Source organism: Manis pentadactyla, chromosome 3 (genome assembly GCF_030020395.1).
Source record: "Manis pentadactyla isolate mManPen7 chromosome 3, mManPen7.hap1, whole genome shotgun sequence".
Classification (NCBI taxonomy): Eukaryota; Metazoa; Chordata; class Mammalia; order Pholidota; family Manidae; genus Manis; species Manis pentadactyla.
The window spans coordinates 80374672-80394356 of record NC_080021.1 but is presented as its reverse complement, the minus strand read 5'-3'; the positions used below and the strand labels follow the sequence as shown (position 1 = coordinate 80394356).

General features: G+C 43.2%; 1 protein-coding gene across 1 annotated transcript; it reads left to right on the top strand.

Annotated features, from left to right (window-relative positions):
• The first annotated feature begins 527 nt into the window (after positions 1-527).
• On the top strand, positions 528-5645 carry PENK (proenkephalin). The gene is made up of 4 exons (XM_036878944.2): positions 528-740; positions 829-885; positions 1342-1482; positions 4654-5645. The coding sequence occupies exons 3-4, from the start codon at positions 1345-1347 to the stop codon at positions 5314-5316; spliced, it is 801 nt and encodes a 266-aa protein (XP_036734839.2). The 5' UTR covers positions 528-740; positions 829-885; positions 1342-1344; the 3' UTR covers positions 5317-5645.
• Positions 5646-19685: the final 14040 nt, after the last annotated feature.

Genomic DNA, 19685 nt, shown 5'->3' with positions numbered 1-19685 from the left:
GAAGCTTCAGTTTTACCTGCTTCCACGCCTGGCAAAGGGTCTCCCTAACGCGAAAGGGGAAAACTCAGTCCAGAGATGTTAAGATTCCCGGAAAGTTTCAAATATTCGTTCCTTTAACCATTAATTAAGCGCCTACTGTGCTCCTGATGACGCAGAGGCAAGGAAACGGGAGTCCCGTGCCGGGGCAGACGAGTGGGTAAATGACATTCGGGACGCTGCGCTTGGTGCCCACCGCGACCGCGGGGCACCCGCGAGGAGGCGAAGAAGGAGCAGGGTCTCCCCCGCATTCCGGAGGTCTAAGAACGTCCACCTGCCCCTCCTAGCGCCTCCACCTTGGCTCCTCCCTGGAGCCCGCACCCCAGGGAGTGAGATTTCCGCGACCTTGCGCAGGGGAACTTGATCTCATCCCACTCTCCCCAAATATCCCAAGTGCCTTGGTTTGTCACCCGGCCGTGCAGTGAGCCACCAAGCGTCCCCCCCCGCCCCCCAGGGGACGAGGAGCCGCGCGGGCGGCGGCCGGGACCGACCCTCCCGCGGAGGCGGCGGCGCGGGGCTGGCGTAGGGCCTGCGTCAGCTGCAGCCCGCCGGCGATTGGGGCGCGCTCGCCTCCTTGGGTTTGGGGCTAATTATAAAGTGGCTCCAGTAGCTGCCAGCCCCGGTACAGAGAGGCAAGGCCAGGCAGGCGCTCGGAGCCCTGCAGTCCAGACCCCGGCCCCCCGGCGACGCTGAGAACCGCGACGGTGAGGCCGGCACCCGCCCGCTGCCCGCGGCCGCTTCTCCCCGACGCCCGACCTGCTCACACCTGCCTTCTCCTCCTCTTCCTTCTAGTGTCTCTCCTGAGACCCGCTTTCTCACACCAGTCCGCATCAGCCGAACAGCGTCAGCGTGAGTGAAATTACCCAAAGCCCGTCTTTGCTGCGTGAGTTTGGGGCCATCTGACTGCTCTACTTTATTCTGCGTTTCATTGCATGGGGTTCCCCAACTTTCTTCCTGTCCCCGTTTGGGAGCCGGGTCAATGTTGCAGCTCCCCAGACTCCCGCTCGCTCTCTCATGCGGTCTTGGGTGGTCCCTCCAGAATCCTGCCCCGGGAGCAGCCATCCAAAAAGGGAGCCAGGACTCCGTGCAGCTCCGGGCTCGAGGCGACAGTGCCAACCTGGGAAGCGCGAGGCGATCTGAGTTTTCCCCTGAGCCTCTGGGAACAGCGTCGGCCGCCGGCCGGGAGCCCAGGAAGGGCTCTTGGTCGGCAAGCCCCCAGCGGGGCTTGTCCTGGCCAGGGGTCCCTCCGACGGACCCGCTTTCCCCCGGGACAGGCTCGGAGTTTGCGCCCCTCTCTCCCCGCAGCCCATGGCGCGGTTGCTGAGACTCTGCTCTTGGGTGCTGGCGCTCGTCCCCGGGCTCCTGGCTACCGTGCAGGCAGAATGCAGCCAGGACTGCGCGACGTGCAGCTACCGCCTGGCGCGCCCAACCGACATCAACCCCCTGGTGAGTGTGACGCGCGGCAGGAGAGCTGGTGGCGGCCACCGCCCGCAGGCAGCCGGGGCCCACCGCCGCACCCCGCGTGCCCTGGTCACATTCGGGCCGCACCGCCGCGGCGCGCGCCCCTGGTGACGCAGGTGTCCTGATTGTTCCCCCGAAACGCTGACAAGGTCCCGCCCTAGCTCTCAGCTTCAGGGACCTCCGACTATCTAGACACTGGTAAGGGCGGCGATGTCTCCACACAAATCAAGTTTGTTTTAACCCTGAGGATACGAGAGCCCCGAGATGTGCTCTTTAACATCCTGGGGAGCACTGGGTTGTCGCCTCAGCTGTCCTAAGAAAGGTGCTGTCACCCAGCTCCTAATATACACCAACAAGGCTCCTTCCACACACAACCCTCCTCCCATCTTCCCGCAAATAATGCTGTTATTTTGTACTAGTGATATTTCATCACCTTTCTTCAGATGTCATTTCTCTAGCCCTTTTAACCTCAGGTCCCTCAGGCCCTTCCCCTCACCTGTCCATAGAAAAGAGCAAAGGGATGGGGAAGGGCCAAGAGAAGCCAAGGGGACACACAGTGGTCGACAGGAGACAGAGGTGAGCAACTGTAACACAGGCAAGGGATGCTGGCATTCAAGTTCTATCTTGTCTTGAATGTACTTTTATGATACCTACTAAGCCATCAGTTTAATCTGGCTATGAAAAAGGCACAGGAGAGGTGGCCGGGGTCCAAAGAGGTGGCAACAATGCAAAGATAACCTACACGCCAGGGGCTTAGTGGAAAAAATGATGAGGACAAAAGAACTCTCGTTCTAATCATAGTCCATGTGCTTCTGAATCACCCCCAGTGCTCTACTGAATCAGTCTCTGAGTTTGGACCCAGGAAGCTTCATTTCAACTAGCTCCCCCAGTGATTCTTTGACCCTGTCTTCTCAATGTGTTGAAATTTGGTGATAATTTTAAAAGCTCAGTAGAGAATAATGTGTTAATCCAAGGAGTTAATCCTCACTTAAACCTTTGAAGACTTTTTGTTAATTAAATGCATGAAATAGGAGTGGAAATTAAGGAAAGGATTCCACAAAATCCAAGGCATATATTTCAGGTTAAATATTGGTTTGTTTCATTTGAATTACCTGATCCACTTCATTTAATATGTGCATGTGCTAACATTGTCTTAAAGGGAAGACACATATTAGAGCTTTATATTAAAATATAAATTAAAATGAGAAAAATGTTGCATCTTAATTAGGGGTTAGCAATTTTTTTTGGATTTGCTTTTGGTTTAACTGATTTATTTTGTATTGGGGATTACATTCAGGGTTGCTATTTTCTCTGTAGCAAAGGCCTTGTTAATTACTATGTTGTTAGAATACAACAGTTCTGGAATTTAAACTCAGAGGGAAAAGACATGAAAAATGAGGTTGCCTACCAAAACTAGGTGGTAAAATCAACATTAACACATATTTATTGAGGGTCTATCCTGTGAAAGACATTTGTGCTTGGTTCTCTGGCAGATACAAAGATAAGCAGGTATACCGTAACTAATGTCCAAATTGAATTATCATCTAATATGATCTTGACCATAAGAAAGAGTGTGATAAATACTAAAAAATTGCATAGATATATGAAGGAGCATATAAATTAACATAATTTCTTTTGTGTGAATGTATTATTCTGATTATTTGTCTTTTTTCTTTTAAGGAATCCCATTAAAAAGCCTTTTGATAATAGTATACAAAAAATGCAACTTTAATTTTTGACAAAAAGATCATTCAAATTTCATTTTATAATGGGAATGTTACTGACACCTGAACATCTTAAGTTTTTAATGATGTTTTGATTTCTTGACTAGATATCAGGAATAAAACAGGATCACTTTAATTAGATCATTTTAGATTTTTATGTATACATATTTTTAATTTTCTTAGACACAAAGCTCAATCATTAGGAGCTAGTTAAATATGTACCCCTAGAGAATTTTGTTGCACTAATAAGATACTTCATTCCATTGTGAAAATAATTTGTGTGTATTTTATACCAATGAATATACCAATATATTTTTTAATTCCAAGAGGGGTTTTTCTAAATCAAGGGTCAGTAACCTGGGTTATATAAGTAGACTTCAGAGGACTAGAAAAAATGCTGAAATGCTCAGAAATATCATAGGAATTTTCTAAACATTTAGGTAAATTAGTCCTCTTTTTTTCATATTCAAGTGATCCGTTGAATAGAAGAGAAACTTAACAAGATTTTTAGAACATATAGCTTAAATCTTACAATGATTAGAATTATTGTATAATAAAAAGGTAGGAATTGTATATGGAAAATTTCTATGTGATTGCCATTGGAAAATACTTTACACTACTAACTAAATTTTAAGAAAAGAAACATTAATAATTTGAACATTCAAACATGTATAATTTCATATCAGACCTCATCATTATAAACATTTGGTTCAAAATTATTAAGTCTGTTTAATCAATCAAAAGGGTGAAAACAGAAAAATCTCTCCACTTTCGGTAAATCAATATGTCATAATGCAAATAACTCAAAGGATTTAAATTGGGTTTTTATAATGTGTTTCTTTTCAAACTTATTTTGAAATTGTTGTTTTTCTTTAAAGACTGAAAATGTTTGCAAGAATTTTGAATATCATTCCAGGTAAAATATTAACACAAGAAAGTAAACCTTATATTATTAATATTGATTTTATCTCTAAGACAAGAAAATAAAAGGAATTTGGGGGAATGTCTCTGATTCAGTAAAGAATTTCTCCCTTTTGGTTAGAAAAAGTTCAAACAAAATTAAATCAACAGGGGAAAATTATCCAGTGAAATTAGATCATGCAGGCAGCCAATCTAGGTTAAAATCAGGTAGAAAAAAACCTTCCACTATATTGAAATGGCAGAGTGTATATATACACAGCCTGTGAAAATTCAAAGAAAAATTCTAATTTGATTCAATTAATTCTCCACAATTGCCCCTTTCAATTTTCCTCTGGTTTGCCTGTTCTGAATGACAAAAAAACTTGTAATACGAAAGTGGAGATTACTTTATTAAATGGGAGTGTCCTCACCAAAGCTAGAATATTGTGGTCCACAAAAAATGTGTTTACTTAGTGAAATCAGAAAAGCCTTTTTTTATTATTCTTATCATTAAATGGAATTCTTTTCCCAGGCTTGCACACTGGAATGTGAAGGAAAATTCCCCTCTCTCAAGACGTGGGAAGCCTGCAAGGAGCTCCTGCAGCTGTCCAAAGTAGGGCTTCCTCAAGAGGGCACCAACGCCCTCCGAGAAGGCAGCAAGCAGGAGGAGGGCCATTTGCTAGCCAAGAAGTACGGGGGCTTCATGAAAAGGTATGGAGGCTTCATGAAGAAAATGGATGAGCTTTATCCTCTAGAGCCAGAAGAGGAGGCAAATGGAGGGGAGATCCTCGCCAAGAGATATGGGGGATTCATGAAGAAGGACACAGAGGAAGACGACAGCATGGCCAATTCCTCAGACCTGCTGAAGGAGCTGCTGGGGGCAGGGGAGCACCGCGAGAGCGGCCACCACCCAGAGGGCGGCGACGACGGAGAGGTGAGCAAGAGGTATGGGGGTTTCATGAGAGGCTTCAAGAGAAGCCCCCAACTGGAGGATGAAGCCAAAGAGCTGCAGAAGCGCTACGGGGGCTTCATGAGAAGGGTGGGCCGCCCAGAGTGGTGGATGGACTACCAGAAACGGTACGGCGGCTTCCTGAAGCGCTTTGCTGATTCCCTGCCCTCCGACGAGGAAGGTGAAAGTTACTCCAAAGAAGTTCCCGAAATGGAGAAAAGATATGGGGGATTTATGCGATTTTAATGCCCTCTCCCTTCAGTGACCCCCGGCCCCGGCAAGCTCCCCTCTGCACCCCGGTGAGAGACTGCCTCGTGGCTGCTGCTCCATTCATCATGCGTGCTGCCTGCATTGGATAGTTGACTTTATTGTCTGGATAACTAACTATACAACCTGAAAACTGTCCTTTCAGGTGCTGTGTTTTTTTGAGTATCTTTTAAGCCCTGTGTTGGTCTGTTGTAGCTATCATGTTTTCACGCTAAAGTCGTTTTTGTTACCTTGTCCTTCATTTTTGACAAACTACCTATAAATGCTTACTTATGTATAGATATAATAAACCCATTACCCCAACTGCAGAGCATTCTTGCAAGTCTCGTCTTCTTTGAGGCTTTCATTCACCTTTGGGTTTCCACAGAAAATCAAAAACTCAGAAACAGGAAACTGCTTTTAACAGAATGGCACTGGCCTCCTCTTCCAACAGCTGAAGCTGCAAAAACATTTTCATGTATTCCTTATCTATGAAATTGTAGTGAGTAAATACATAGGAGCAAAATGAAATGTATTTCTACTTTCATTTCTGGAAATCAAATACATGAAGAAAAGCCAAAGCCTAATAAAGAAACTAGCTATAGCTTCACAACAAGGAAATCTGAATTTCTTTACAGATGTGTACGTCTCTTTTCTTCAGTGAAGTTTTTTGGAAGTTAATAAGAAATTAAAGATTAGCCTTCTTTTAGAAATGGCAGTGTAGCCCAGAAAGGTTAAGCAGTTGGCCCAAAAGTGCCCAGCATCTGAAGGATAGTAATAGAACTAAGACCCCAAACTTCTTGCTCCCAAGTAATGTCCTTCCCACTCCAGTCCCCTATCCCTCATCCACATCACTACTGAGAATTAGAAGAGCTTGGGACTGTTCCCTTGTTCACTCTCATACATCTCCATACCATGACCAGAGTGGGTTCTCCAGTATCTGATGAACAGATACATGAATAGATAAAGGAATGAAGGAAGGAATTTGGTGACCAGATCATTGGGAAAAGTATTATGAGTGTTTTATAAGGCAAATTCCCATCCATCACACAAGGAGCAACTGACTACTTTGTATTACCTAACCATATGGGACAAAACTCATGTACAACGTAACATCTCTTCCTTTTTCTAATTAAAGCTACCTGCAGCTAAACTCCAATCCCGTGTCATTTTCCAGGACCTTCACCTATCCTCTCCTTTGCGGTCTTCCCTAAAATAATCAAGAGTTTAGCAACTCAGGAAAACAGAGGAAGCATCTCTGCCATCTGTCCTGTGCGAGCCCATGTGCCCCATTCAGATGGGGCAGCTCCACAGTCTTGAGCAGTCTGTCCCTCTGAGCCCAGCCCTGCCAGAGTTTCTGGGACGTGCACACGCCCATGCACTTTCAGAAGACCTGTCCCCTCTTGATCAGTGCAGAGGGTCAGAGGTCCCCAACACTCACAGAGCCACACCACCATCTATCGTCCTGATCCTTGGCAAACTTTTTCTTCCAGGTGAGAAGATGGAAGAAAGCATCTTGGAGATGCAAGCAATATAAGTTTAAAGCAGATCAGGAAGAAGGTGATAAACAGTAGCTGGCCCTTGGAAATCAGCGCCAGGACCAATACGGAGTGATGGGGCTGTAACACATCAGAGATATTAGGTATCTGTTCAACCTTAGCCAATTGTTTTCTTGAGAGATGCCAGCCCCATATTGCCAGACTTTTCCAAAGAAACCTGAAACCTAGATTCTCATGATAATAACCATGCATTTAAATATGGCCATTGATTCCATTTAAAACAGTGTGGACCAAAGAAAACCCATGCGCAGGTCAGATTTGAGAGACATGGGCCTAATCTTTTGAGAGTAAAAAACCATTTAATTCTCTACCCTAGAGCACAGGATTCCCAACCCCTGGGGACAGGAATCCAACCTACACCCTAGAGATAGTGAGAGTAAAATGTCCTTGTCCCTCCCTGATAAGATAATAATATAATTATCATCTTCATACAATATATGTACATACATATCCCATACAATGTTTGAGAAAATAACAACAATCAAATGAGTAAATTAATTCAAGCACAGCCCTTCATGTAGGAACCCATTCTTTTCTATGGTAGGGTAATTGTGTGGATCCTGCTAACACACTCAGACTGGTTAACAGACAATGGTCTCTCTATTTCACCACCTGTCACCTCTGCTAAGGGTTCAGCAATGCCCAGTGTGGGACAGTGTCACTCTTGTGGGGAATCAAGACCTAAAGGCTGCACCACAAATGTGTAGGGAGGGGAGGAACAGATGAGAGGGACAGGGAAAAGGAAAGGGGGAAAAGAGGGAGCCAGATAACAGGACGCTCCAACTTAGGTGCCTCTGCCCGCTGCTTGCTCCCTCTCAGAACATCAAATGAAGTGGGATCCCCACCCTGCAGAGCTTAACAGTAATACCTGCAGTTGTCCACAGAATGTGACTGAAGGGGAGCTGTACAGGTCTTCCTGTGTCCTCAAATATTTCCCGTTGTCCAGCTTCAGTCTGAAATCCCATCTTAGAATTTTGCACCTTTAATTCTCAAAGGTGTTGATTGTCAAGAATCTCCTATTTAAATTCTGTGGGGCATTTATTTGCCTAAGAGTCACCTGGGATGTTATTTTAAACACAGACAACTGAGCTCTGACTGTGGTACTTGGTGCCTGCTCAGCACAGGTGTTCTGGATTCTGTAAACATGGCACAGACTAGGGTTAGAACTAGCCTAGGACTAAGACTTAAAGTTAGATGGACTAGAGTCTAGGGTAATAAGGATAAAATGAAAGTTCCTGTGGCCAGGATTCTCACCTGGCCCTGGTTGGCTAGCTCACTACACACGTGTGGGCAATACATTGCTATTGACTCTATATAAAGAGCTCTGCCCAGTACTCTGGGCGACGCAGTAGCACAGCTGCAAGGCTGCGGGAGAGCAGAGCAGAGGCTGGAGTGGTGGCAGTGCCAAGGGCCGAGAGTGGGACGGCTGTTCCCAGAGGACGGCTGTGTGGGCAGAGAGGCCCAGAGACAGAGACCAGCTTGCTGCATGTAGACTCGCTCTGAGTGGATGAGATTCTAGTGATTGACCTGCCACCGTGGGAATAAAGTTGGGTAAAACCCTTTCACCCCTAGAACGTTCTACTGTCATTTCTTTGGTCACACTGGATCCATAGTGAACTTGCCAGGGGCTGAAACCCATTGACAAGACAGTAAGATGAATTCAAACCTGCTGCTCACTTGGAAAGGGTCTCTGAGAACAAACGCACTGCGGTGTGCCCATGACCCACACCACCTGCAGAGGGCGCAACTGCTCCATTCCAAACCATGTCCTGGCACTTGTACTCCTTTGCCTCAATTCTCTCCCTGGGGCCTTTCCAGCTCCACCTCCAAGCCTGAGTCCTGGTCTGGGTTCCTTCTGGGAGTTAGTAACTCTGTGAACACTGTGTGAACTCCAGCCAGGCCGCCTGGGTGGATCCTAGCTAGCTGTGTAATCTGAAGCTCCTGTTATCACACTTTCCTCACCTGTGCCTCATTAGCTGGTTGTAGCAAGCACACCTGGGTGACTGACCCTGGGAGAGCACACAACACTCACAAGGTTAGCTACACCTATTGCTAAGCATCCCAGTTCTTACAAGCGGGTGTTGGGATTTTACCCACCCTACCTTGCCTATCAGTAACTAGGTACTATCCCACTGTGGGCCTCTACTGGACTAGCAAATAGCTGACCCAGGGGAACTCCTCTCAGAGACAAGGTCCCATCTCACCCAGGACCTCTCATGGACCAGGTACTAACTCACCTGGGGCCCCTAAGGGACCAGATACCATCTTACCCAGGGTCCCTAAGGGGCCAGGTACCACCTAACTCAGGGCCCCTAAGGGACAAGGTTACATTCTCACCCTGGGCCTCTAAGGGAACAGCTACTTTCTCACCCTGGGTTTCCCAGGGACCAGGTATTAACTCATCAAGGTACTATCTTACTCAGGGACTTTCAGCGACTGTGGATAGAATGAGAGTTCCTGTGGCCAGGATTCTCACCTGGCCCTGGTTGACTGGCTTACTACACACCTGTAGGCAATACATGGCTGGTGACTCTATATAAAGAGCTCCGCCCAGTGCTCTGGGTACTACATGGTGGCAGGGCTGAAAGGCTGCAGGAGAGCAGAGCAGAGGCTGGAGTAGTGGCAGCGCCAAGGACAGAGGCCCAGAGGACAGCTGTGCAGGATGGCTGTGCAGGTAGAGAGGACCAGAAGATGGCTGTGCAGACAGAGGGGCCCAGAGGATGGCTGTGCAGACAGAGGGGCCCAGAGGTAGAGACTGTCTTGCTGCATGCAGACTCGCTCTGAGTGAACAGGATTTTAGTGACTGAGCTGCCACCTGGAAATAAAATTGGGTAAACCCTTTCACCCCAAGAACGTTTTGCTGTCAATTTCTTTGGTCACATTGAATCCATAGCAAACTTGCCAGGCTGAAACCCATTGGCAAGACAGCGACTAAGTGCTATATCACCATGAACCTCTCAGAGACCAACTACTAACTCACCCATGCTTCTCAGAAAGTAAGTACTATATCACCACTGGCCTTTCAGGGACCAATTACTATCTCAGCCAGGGGCCCACAGGGATGGGATAACATTTCTGTGAGCTTCAATCCTGCTCAGAGCCTGAGCAGACCCAAAGAGGGGCTTCCTTTTCTGATGACTGTGTCTCACAAGCCAGAAACTATTTGCAAATTCCCATAATACTTGTCTTCTCTTTCTTAATTTTCTAGTACAATCATATAACACTTATGAAATGAAAAAACTATCCAAACATGAAAGGCATAAGGAATGTGAGCTTTAAGCTACTAATGTTTCTTCTCAGGAGCCTATAAAGGTAGGGTATACAGCTTTGTGTACTGTGGAATTTCAACTACTTTAGATATTAATGGGCTTTTCATGAAATGTACACAAGCACCTGTCTTATCAATGGGTTTCAGCCCCAGGCAAATTCACTATGGAGTCAGTGTGACCAAAGAAATGACAGTAGAACGTTCTTGGGGTGAAAGGGTTATACCCAACTTTATTTCCACAGTGGCATGTCAATCACTAAAATCCTGTTCACTCAGAGCGAGTCTACATGCAGCAAGCTGGTCTCTGCCTCTGGGCCTCTCTGCCCACACAGCCGTCTGCACAGTCATCCTCTGGCCCTCTGTCTTCAGCTCTGCCACCACTCCAGCCTCTGCTCTGCAGCCTTGCAGCCATGCCACCATGTCGCCCAGAGCACTGGGCGGAGCTCTTTATATAGAGTCAATAGCAACTTATTGCCCACACATGTGTAGTGAGCTAACCAACTAGGGCCAGGTGAGAATCCTGGCCACAGGAACCTTCATTTTATCCACAGCACCCACATGAATCAATTCATTCATTCAACAAATAATAGAGCCAGCTTTATGAGTACATGGTGGAAAAGCACTGCAGACTGAGGAAACTGGGTGCAGTGCCCCAAATGGAAACAAGTGGATAACTGGAGGAATATCCGGACTATGAGGCCTTATGTCAGCTGTGGAAAGGACTTTGGGTTTTAGTCTAGATGTGAAAAAAGAAGTTACATAAAACTTCTATGTTTCATAATAAAAATGCAGTGAATAAATATTCTTTATCAATTCCTACTCCCAAAATTAGAACTTACAATGCTCACTCATTGCTTAGGCAATGAAAAACAATAAAACAAAACACAATTACATTACAGACTGGGAATGTGTGACTCCACAGGCTAAGAAGTGCAAAACTCTCATTGGCAGAGGGAGTTTGACCTAGCCAGCTTACACATACTCATCCAGGTCCTGTGCTTATACTTTTCTTCTTAGCTTTTTTTTTTAAACAAGCATAACGTATCTACACAGAATTCCACATATACATCTCACTGCATTGCTACAAAGCAAACATGCTAATGAACCATCATGCAGGTCAAGTAATAGAACCTCACCTGCACCCAATCACATGCTCTCCCATTCTCCCCAAAAGAACTATTCTTCTGACTTCTATAACCACAGATTAATCTGCCTATTAAATTTTCTATAAAAAGAAACCATACATTTGTTTCTATCTGGTTCACCATTATATTTATGAGATTCATCCATGCTATTGCATATATCTGCGGTTTATTATTCTTATTCCCATATGGTATCCCACTGTATGTAAGTACTACAAGTTCCATTCTATTACTGATAGAAGCTCAGATTGTTTCCAGTCTGGGGCTATTCTGCAAATTCTGATGCTATAAGCATTCTTGACCATGTCTCTTATCACTTGTGACACATTTCTCTTGGGTATGTAACTAGAAGTAGATTTGCCAGATCATAGGCTGTGCATATGTTATACTGTAGTTTATAATGCCAAACAGACTTTAAAGAGTTTATACTAATTTGGGCTCCTAACCACAGTGTATGCCCCATCAATAGACCATATTGTCAGTCTGTTTTAATTAACCATTCTGTTTTCATTTCCATTTCCCTAATTGCTAATGAGATCAAGCATCATTTTGTATGTTTATGGACCATTTGGGTATCCTTACTGTCTTGCCAACAGGTTTCAGCCCCGGGCAAGTTCACTATGGATTCAGTGTGACCAAAGAAATAGACAGCAAAACGTTCTTGGGGTGAAAGGGTTATACCCAACTTAATTTCCAGGTAGCAGGTCAGTCACTAAAATCCACGTCGACTCAGAGCAAGTCTGCATGTAGCAAGCTGGTCTCTGCCTCTGTCCTTGGCGCTGCCACCACTCCAGCCTCTGCTCTGTTCTCCTGCAGCCTTGCAGCTCTGCCACCGTGTTGTGCCCAGAGCACTGGGCAGAGCTCTTTATATAGGAGCAACAGCCATTTATTGCCCACAGGTGTACAGTGAGCTAGTCAACCAGGGCCAGGTGAGAATCCTGGGCACAGGAACTCTCATTTTATCCACACTTACTTACTCTTTTGCTTTTCAAATGTATCTTTCAAGTTACACATCTGAACTTTTTTCTGCTCTGTGGTAAATGGTCTTGAAATAAATGCACAAGTTTTTTAAACTCATAAAAAACATTATAAAATACCCTCAGGGGTCATTTTTTTAATCTTCTTGTTACCATCTGCATAAACCTGTCTATAACTCTGCCCATAGACTGCCTCCATGACATTGCTAGCAAAATACAGGATATGCTTTTTGTCGTTCCTGCCACATTGTTTTTATGTGTAGAACATTCAGGTGGAGTGACTGGCAGAGCAGTCCTATGCCATCAGGGAGCCTCTCAGCCTAGTGGAACTCCTGCAGGATCCCTAGAATTAGTGTAACAGCAGGAGCTAGGACCATCCTCAGCAAAGTGAGGAGGACAGACCAGTTCTAAAGGGATTCATAAGTTTTGATGGTTGAGTTGTTCCAAGGAACTGCATCATCCCTGGCTTTGCAGAGAAAGACCATCTTCCCTTGTTCCCTAGGCCCTCCCCTCTCATCTCACCCTGTGCAGAATGAGCCCTCTTTGCTCTCTCCCCTGGAGAACCCTAGAGAACCTGACAGCCTCTGGCATGCCTACTGCCTGCTGCTTGCTGGCCTGCTTTCATTTTGGTATTGATCTTGAAAATAAACAGGAAGGGAGAGGGAGTTGCCGATTCAACTGAAAGAGCCGACGTTCCAGAATTCCTCCTTCCATTTACCAGTCAAGGAGAAGGTTCCATCTGCTACAGATAGAAAAAAGGCTCAGAAAAGAGGGAAGGACATGAGGAAGTCATGCCATTAGAGCTCAGCACTGCAGTGAGAGGATCCTAAGCTCCTGGTAACAAGCGGCTGGTAGGGCAGGAGCTTAGGTGAACTTAGAGTTGGCAGCAGAGAATGAACCCAGCAACTAATTTTTTTCCTTTTTGTTGCTCAAGTTACTCATTGACTCAATTTTGACAGAGCAAATACTATAAGCCACAGCACTATTCTAGGCCTATGAGTACAGGAGGGGAAAGGCCACCTAGTTCTCGGCTTTCTCAAAACTTATATTTTAATGTGTAGAGTGAGACAAACAACAAAGAAAGAATTTCAGGTAGTTCTAAATGCTATATTTGTTCTTCATTAAGAAATCTCAAGCAAACGTTGAACTCTACAGTGTTAAAAGTGAATTACTCTTTCACCTCCCCTATTTCCACAGAAGTAATAACCACAACTTAAAGTTTGGTGTTTTCCATTAATGTATTTTTTTTTCACTAATGGGTAGCACATGCATGCATGGACATACACACAGTTTTATTTGTATTGTTAACATGAATCAAATAATTTTGTATGTATTATTCTGCCACCATCTTATTCCCACTTAATATATCTTGGCAGTATTTCTATATCCACTTGTAAATCTGCCTGATGCTCTTTAACTACTGCATGGGACTGTAACATATCTACATTGCCTTTTTTTTAACAACTCCACTAGCAATTAAATTTTTCACATTACGAACAATGCTGCTGTAAACATCTTTATAAATGTATTTGTACTGTATATTCTATACTCTAGAAGAAGCAAGCATGCATCTTCAACAGCTGGTGTTGGCAAAACTGGACAGGTACATGCAAGAGAATGAAACTGGATTATTGTTTAACACCATACACAAAAGTAAACTCGAAATGGATTAAAGACTTGAATGTAAGTCATGAAACCATAAAGCACTTAGAAGACAACATAGGCAAACATCTGAATATAAGCATGAGCAAATTCTTCCTGAACACATCTCCTCGAACAAGGGGAATGAAAGCAAAAATGAACTCATCGGACTACGTCAAACTAAAAAGTTTTTGTATGGCAAAAGACATCATCAACAAAACAAAAAGGCATCTTACAATATGGGAGAATATATTTGTAAATGACATATCTGACAAGGGGTTAACATCCAAAATATATAAAGAACTTACATGCCTCAACATCCAAAAAGCAAATAACCCAATTAACAAATGGGCAGAGGATATGAAGAGACAGTTCTCCAAAGAAGAAATTCAGATGGCCAACAGGCACATGAGAAGATGCTCCACATCACTAATCATCAGGGAAATGGAAATTAAAACCACAATGAGATACCACCTCACACCAGTAAGGTTGTCCAGCATAAAAAGACTAAGAACAACAAATGCTGGCAAGGATGCAGAGAAAGGGGAACCCTCCTACACTGCTGGTGGGAATGTAAGCTAGATCAACCATTGTGGAAAGCAATATGGAGGTTCCTCAAAAAACTAAAAATAGAAATACCATTTGACCCCAGAATCCCACTCCTTGAAATATACCCAAAGAATACAACTTCTCAGATTCAAAAAGACAGGTGCACCCCTATGTTTATTGCAGCACTTTTTACAATAGCCAAGAAATGGAAGCAACCTAAGTGTCCATCAGTAGATGAATGGATAAAGAAGATGTGGTACATATACACAATGGAATACTATTCAGCCATAAGAAAGAAATAAATCCTACCATTTGCAACAACATGGATGGAGCTGGAGGACATTATGCTCAGTGAAATAAGCCAGGCAGAGAAAGACAAATGCCAAATGATTTCCCTCATTTGTGGAGTATAACAATGAAGCAAAACTGAAGGAACAAAATGGCAGCAGACTCAGAGACTACAAGAATGAACTAGTGGTTACCAAAGGGGAGTGGTGTGGGAGGGCGGGTGGGGAGGGAGGGAGAAGGGGATTGAGGGGTATTATGTTTAGTACACATGGTGTGGGGGATCACGGGGAGAACAGTGTAGCACAGAGAAGGCACATAGTGGATCTCTGGCAACTTGCTGCACTGATGGACAGTGACTGCATTGGGGTATGGGTGGGGACTTGGTAATATGGGTAAATGTAGTAAATTGTTTTTTTATGTGAAATCTTCATAAGAGTGTCTATCAATCATACCTTAATAAAAAAATTTTTTAAAAAAGCATGCATGCATGTGTGTGTGTACATGTGTAATAGTAGTAGCGTTTATCCAGCAGAGTATCATGCAATCTCAGGGGAAGACCCTAAACACTTCTTGCACATTGCATCTTGGTATCAGAGTCACCAAGGGAAAAACACAGCAGTCAAACACTGGATGGAACAATGTTTTGCTTGAAGAGAAGAGAAAGGGCAAGATCATCTTTAATAATGAGCATCGTCTCCCAAGGCTAACACAGAGCAATTTACCTACTTGCACCCCTCTCATGTGGCAGTAGAAGGAACCCACTCACTTAACTGTGTTCTACATGGGAACTTTCTCCAAGTAGGAAACAAGTTTAAATGTCTCTTGATGATAGCTTTAATGTTAAGTAATCCTTTGTACCATAAAGCATTAAAAAATGTGGAAGCATTTGAGTTAGAGCACATGGGAATTCCTCTTAGCACAAATAATCTCACAAAACAAACTGTCAACCCCTAATCCATGCATTTGATTGCTGACCCAACCTGCTTTCCAAAACTGTAGCCTAGTCTAGTGATGTCTGCTGTGGCAAACAGAACACACACAACCTTTGAACAGAAGAATGTTGAGCCATATAAAGAAGGCCAGGCACAAATGGATTGATATGATTAAGGATCTCTAAATTAAAGCCTATAATCCTCCTTGCCGCACTCTAAGATTTGTCTAATTGATCACCTTCTATACCTAAAAGTCTTCAAGTGAAAAAGAAAAACAAAACAAATTTTATGTGACTTACTCCCTGATACACAGGGTCTTAGGAGATATTCTAGCAAAGAAAAAAAACTTTATATAATTTTATCAGAATTTAAAAGCCACTAAAACAAAACATTTCACTTCAGATCAAGCAAGCATTATAAATCAATAGCACTAAAAAGCTAGTTGCTGCTTTATGCTATTATTGATGACTTCCAAGTGTCCACAACCACACTCCTCTCTGTCTAGATTCTAAATGGTGGAAGGAGCCTCCTATTTTACTTCTTCATGATAAATGGGACAACGTACCAAGGTATGAGGGCCAGATCCATTGTCAAGGACCTCAGATAGGGCCAGGTCTTGCCCATTTATTGACAAAGTTTGAAAAAAAGTCAAGAATGCTGACCAGGACTCCCGTTTCTTGGGGTAATAGAAGTAGATGCAATTGAAGAACCAGGATCTGAGCAAAGCCACCTACCAGTTTAGCCACTAGATTTGCAATGTGATTGACTTCATTATGGGGAAGTGGCCCCAAACCCCCAATGTAAGTCTGCAGCTGAACCGAAACTGATAAACAAGCGAGAATGAGGAAAGAAATAAATAAAAGCAAAGACTCCCATTTGAAATGAGTAGTACTATAAAGTTTTTAAATATATAAGTAAAAAACTTTTAAAAAGCCAACAAATGCAGCAATGACTTCACTCATGATGAAATGCAAACATTAAGGCCCTCTGAAAAAGAAAATTTAAAACAAGTATGTCAATATTTTCGAAGAGATGAAGGCAGGAAGGTCATCTATAAAATGAGAGCAAGAAACTATGAAATTTTTTTTGTGTGTGAGGGCATCTCTCATATTTATTGATCAAATAGTTGTTAACAACAATAAATTTCTGTATAGGGGGGTCAATACTCAATGCACAATCATTAATCCACCCCAAGCCTAATTTTCGTCAGTCTCCAATCTTCTGATGCATAACGAACAAGTTCTTACATGGAGTACAAATTCTTACATAGTGAATAAGTTACATGGTGAACAGTACAAGGGCAGTCATCACAGAAGCTTTCGGTTTTGTTCATGCATTATGAACTATAAACAGTCAGTTCAAATACGAATATTCATTTGATTTTTAAACTTGATTTATATGTGGATACCACATTTCTCTATTATTATTATTTTTAATAAAATGCTGAAGTGGTAGGTAGATACGAGATAAAGGTAGAAAACAGAGTTTAGTGCTGTAAGAGAGCAAATGTAGATGATCAGGTGTGTGCCTATAGATTATGTGTTAATCCGAGCTAGACGAGGGCAATAAACATCCATGTATGCAGAAGATTTCTCTCAGAACATGAGGGGGGAGGTTCTAAGCCTCACCTCTGCTGCTCCCCATTTTCTCACCAGATGGCCCCCTGCAACTGTGCCTGTCTTAGGTTGTTCCTCCCTTGAGGAATCTTACCCGTCTCTGGCTAACCAGTCATCTTCTGGGGCCATACAGGGAAATGTAAAGTTGGTAAGTGAGAGAGAAGCCTTATTGTTTGAAAAGGTTAGCTTTTTACTTCTTTGCATATTTATGCCCTGTGGCAAGAAACTATGAAATTTAAATGTCCTAAAAATAAATAAGTTTTGTTCACTGTATCAGCAATAAAGAACAAATTAAACAGGATAATTTCTAAACTAAACACAGTTCAAAATTGCATTAGCTATTAGCTAACAGAACATTAATAATGAGGAATTCACCCACAACAAAACAAAGATTTTTTTCATTGAAAAAGAAGTTAATTGGCAAGAATAGACCAAATAGCTTCAATAAATATCTATTAGAAGTTCCAAAAGATGACATATAAAGAATGACAGAGAAAACAATAATAGCCCTTCACATCCACTAGAATGGCTATAAATAAAAAAAGATTGCCAAGTGGAGGCAGAGACAGAGGTGGATTACAGACCTGCAGATTGCTTGTATCATCTCTGCAGCTGATTCTATTCATTCCTGAATCAAGATAAAGAAACTGAAGCTTTGTGAGGTTAATGGACTTGTCCAAGATCCCGAGTTCAGTATTGTCAGTTCATCTTCAAGATTTTTTTTCTTTTAATTTTTTTATTTTGGTATCAATCTACAGTCACATGAAGAACATTATGTTTACTAGGCTTCCCCCTTCACCAAGTCCCCCCCACATACCCCTTCACAGTCACTGTCCATCAGCGTAGTAAGATGCTGTAAAATCACTACTTGTCTGCTCTGTGTTACACAGCCCTCCCTGTGCCCCCCACACACTATACATACTAATCTTAATGCCCCCTTTCTCTTTCCCCACCCTTGTCCCTCCCTTCCCACCCATCCTCCCCAGTCCCTTTCTCTTTGGTAACTATTAGTCCGTTCGTGGGTTCTGTGATTCTGCTGCTGTTTTGTTCCTTCAGTTTGCCTTTGTTCTTATACTCCACATATGAGTGAAATCATTTGGTACTTGTCTTTCTCCGCCTGGCTTATTTCACTAAGCATAATACCCTCTAGCTCCATCCATGTTGTTGCAAATGGTAGGATCTGTTTTTTTCTTATGGCTGAGTAATATTCCATTGTGTATATGTACTACATCTTCTTTATCCATTCATCTACTGATGGACATTAAGGTTGCTTCCATTTCTTGGCTATTGTAAATAGTGCAGCGATAAACATAGGGGTGCATCTGTCTTTTTCAAACTGGAGTGCTGCATTCATCTCACACCAGTAAGGATCACCATCATTGAAAAGACAAACAACAACAAATTTTGGCAAGGTTGTGGAGAAAGGGGAACCCTCCCACACTGCTGGGGGGAATGTAAATTAGTTCAACCATTGTGGAAAGCAGTATGGAGGTTCCTCAAAATGCTCCAAATAGAAACACCATTTGACCCAGGAATTCCACTTCTAGGCATCTTCAAGATATGATGTAGAAGTGAAAATCAAGGTACAGGGATAGATCCATGTAGAAGACCCAAGTGTTCTCAGAACCAAAAATCTTCAGGCATAAAGAAACTAAAATAATTGACTTCTCTTACTCATTTTGGTATTCATTCAAAGTGGCCCTGAAACAGAACTCCTCAAGACCATTCTCAGACTTGATGATTTGTTAGAAGGACTTACAGGACTCAGAAAAGCTGTTATACCCACAGTTATCATTTATTACAGAGAAAGGATATAGATTAAAATCAGCAAAGTTAAAAAAAGGAGAATAGATGAAGTCCAAGAGAAATCAAATGTAAGCTTGGAGGTGTCCCTATCAGTAGAATCACATGAACACACTGAATTTTCCTTGCAAAGATGGGTGACAACATGTACAAAGTGTTTTCAACCAGGGGAGCATACTGAGTCTTTGTGTCCAGGTTTTAGCTTGACGATAATACAAGTCAGCCTTGTAGGCAGTGCAACACTCATATGATTAACCTTAGCTACCCAGTTACCAACCCCCGAGAGGTCAAACTAGTACAGCCTGAACCAAGGCCTCAGGAATAGAAAACACTCCTACCAGGCAGGATATTCTAAGATCTTCTAGAAGCTGACCAAGGGCAAGTTCTCCTGAGGTTAGGCCTTTCTTTGGAATGTGCAGGGCTTGAGTAACCAGGCCTGAGGTAACACTTTACTATACACGCTTCTTGGCAGATGTTTGATCATTTCTTTATTTTAGGACTGAGCAAACTTTATTTTAGGACTGCTTCATAAAATGGAGTATGCGGTGGGACCATTGCCTGATCAGGGATGACATGAATTGATTTCATTCCTAG

Bases quoted from the DNA above. Each gene is read 5' to 3' on its own strand.
- PENK (XM_036878944.2), top strand. From the start codon at position 1,345: ATGGCGCGGTTGCTGAGACTCTGCTCTTGGGTGCTGGCGCTCGTCCCC. The intron at 1,483-4,653 runs GTGAGTGTGACG...TTCTTTTCCCAG, and splicing joins CAACCGACATCAACCCCCTG to GCTTGCACACTGGAATGTGA.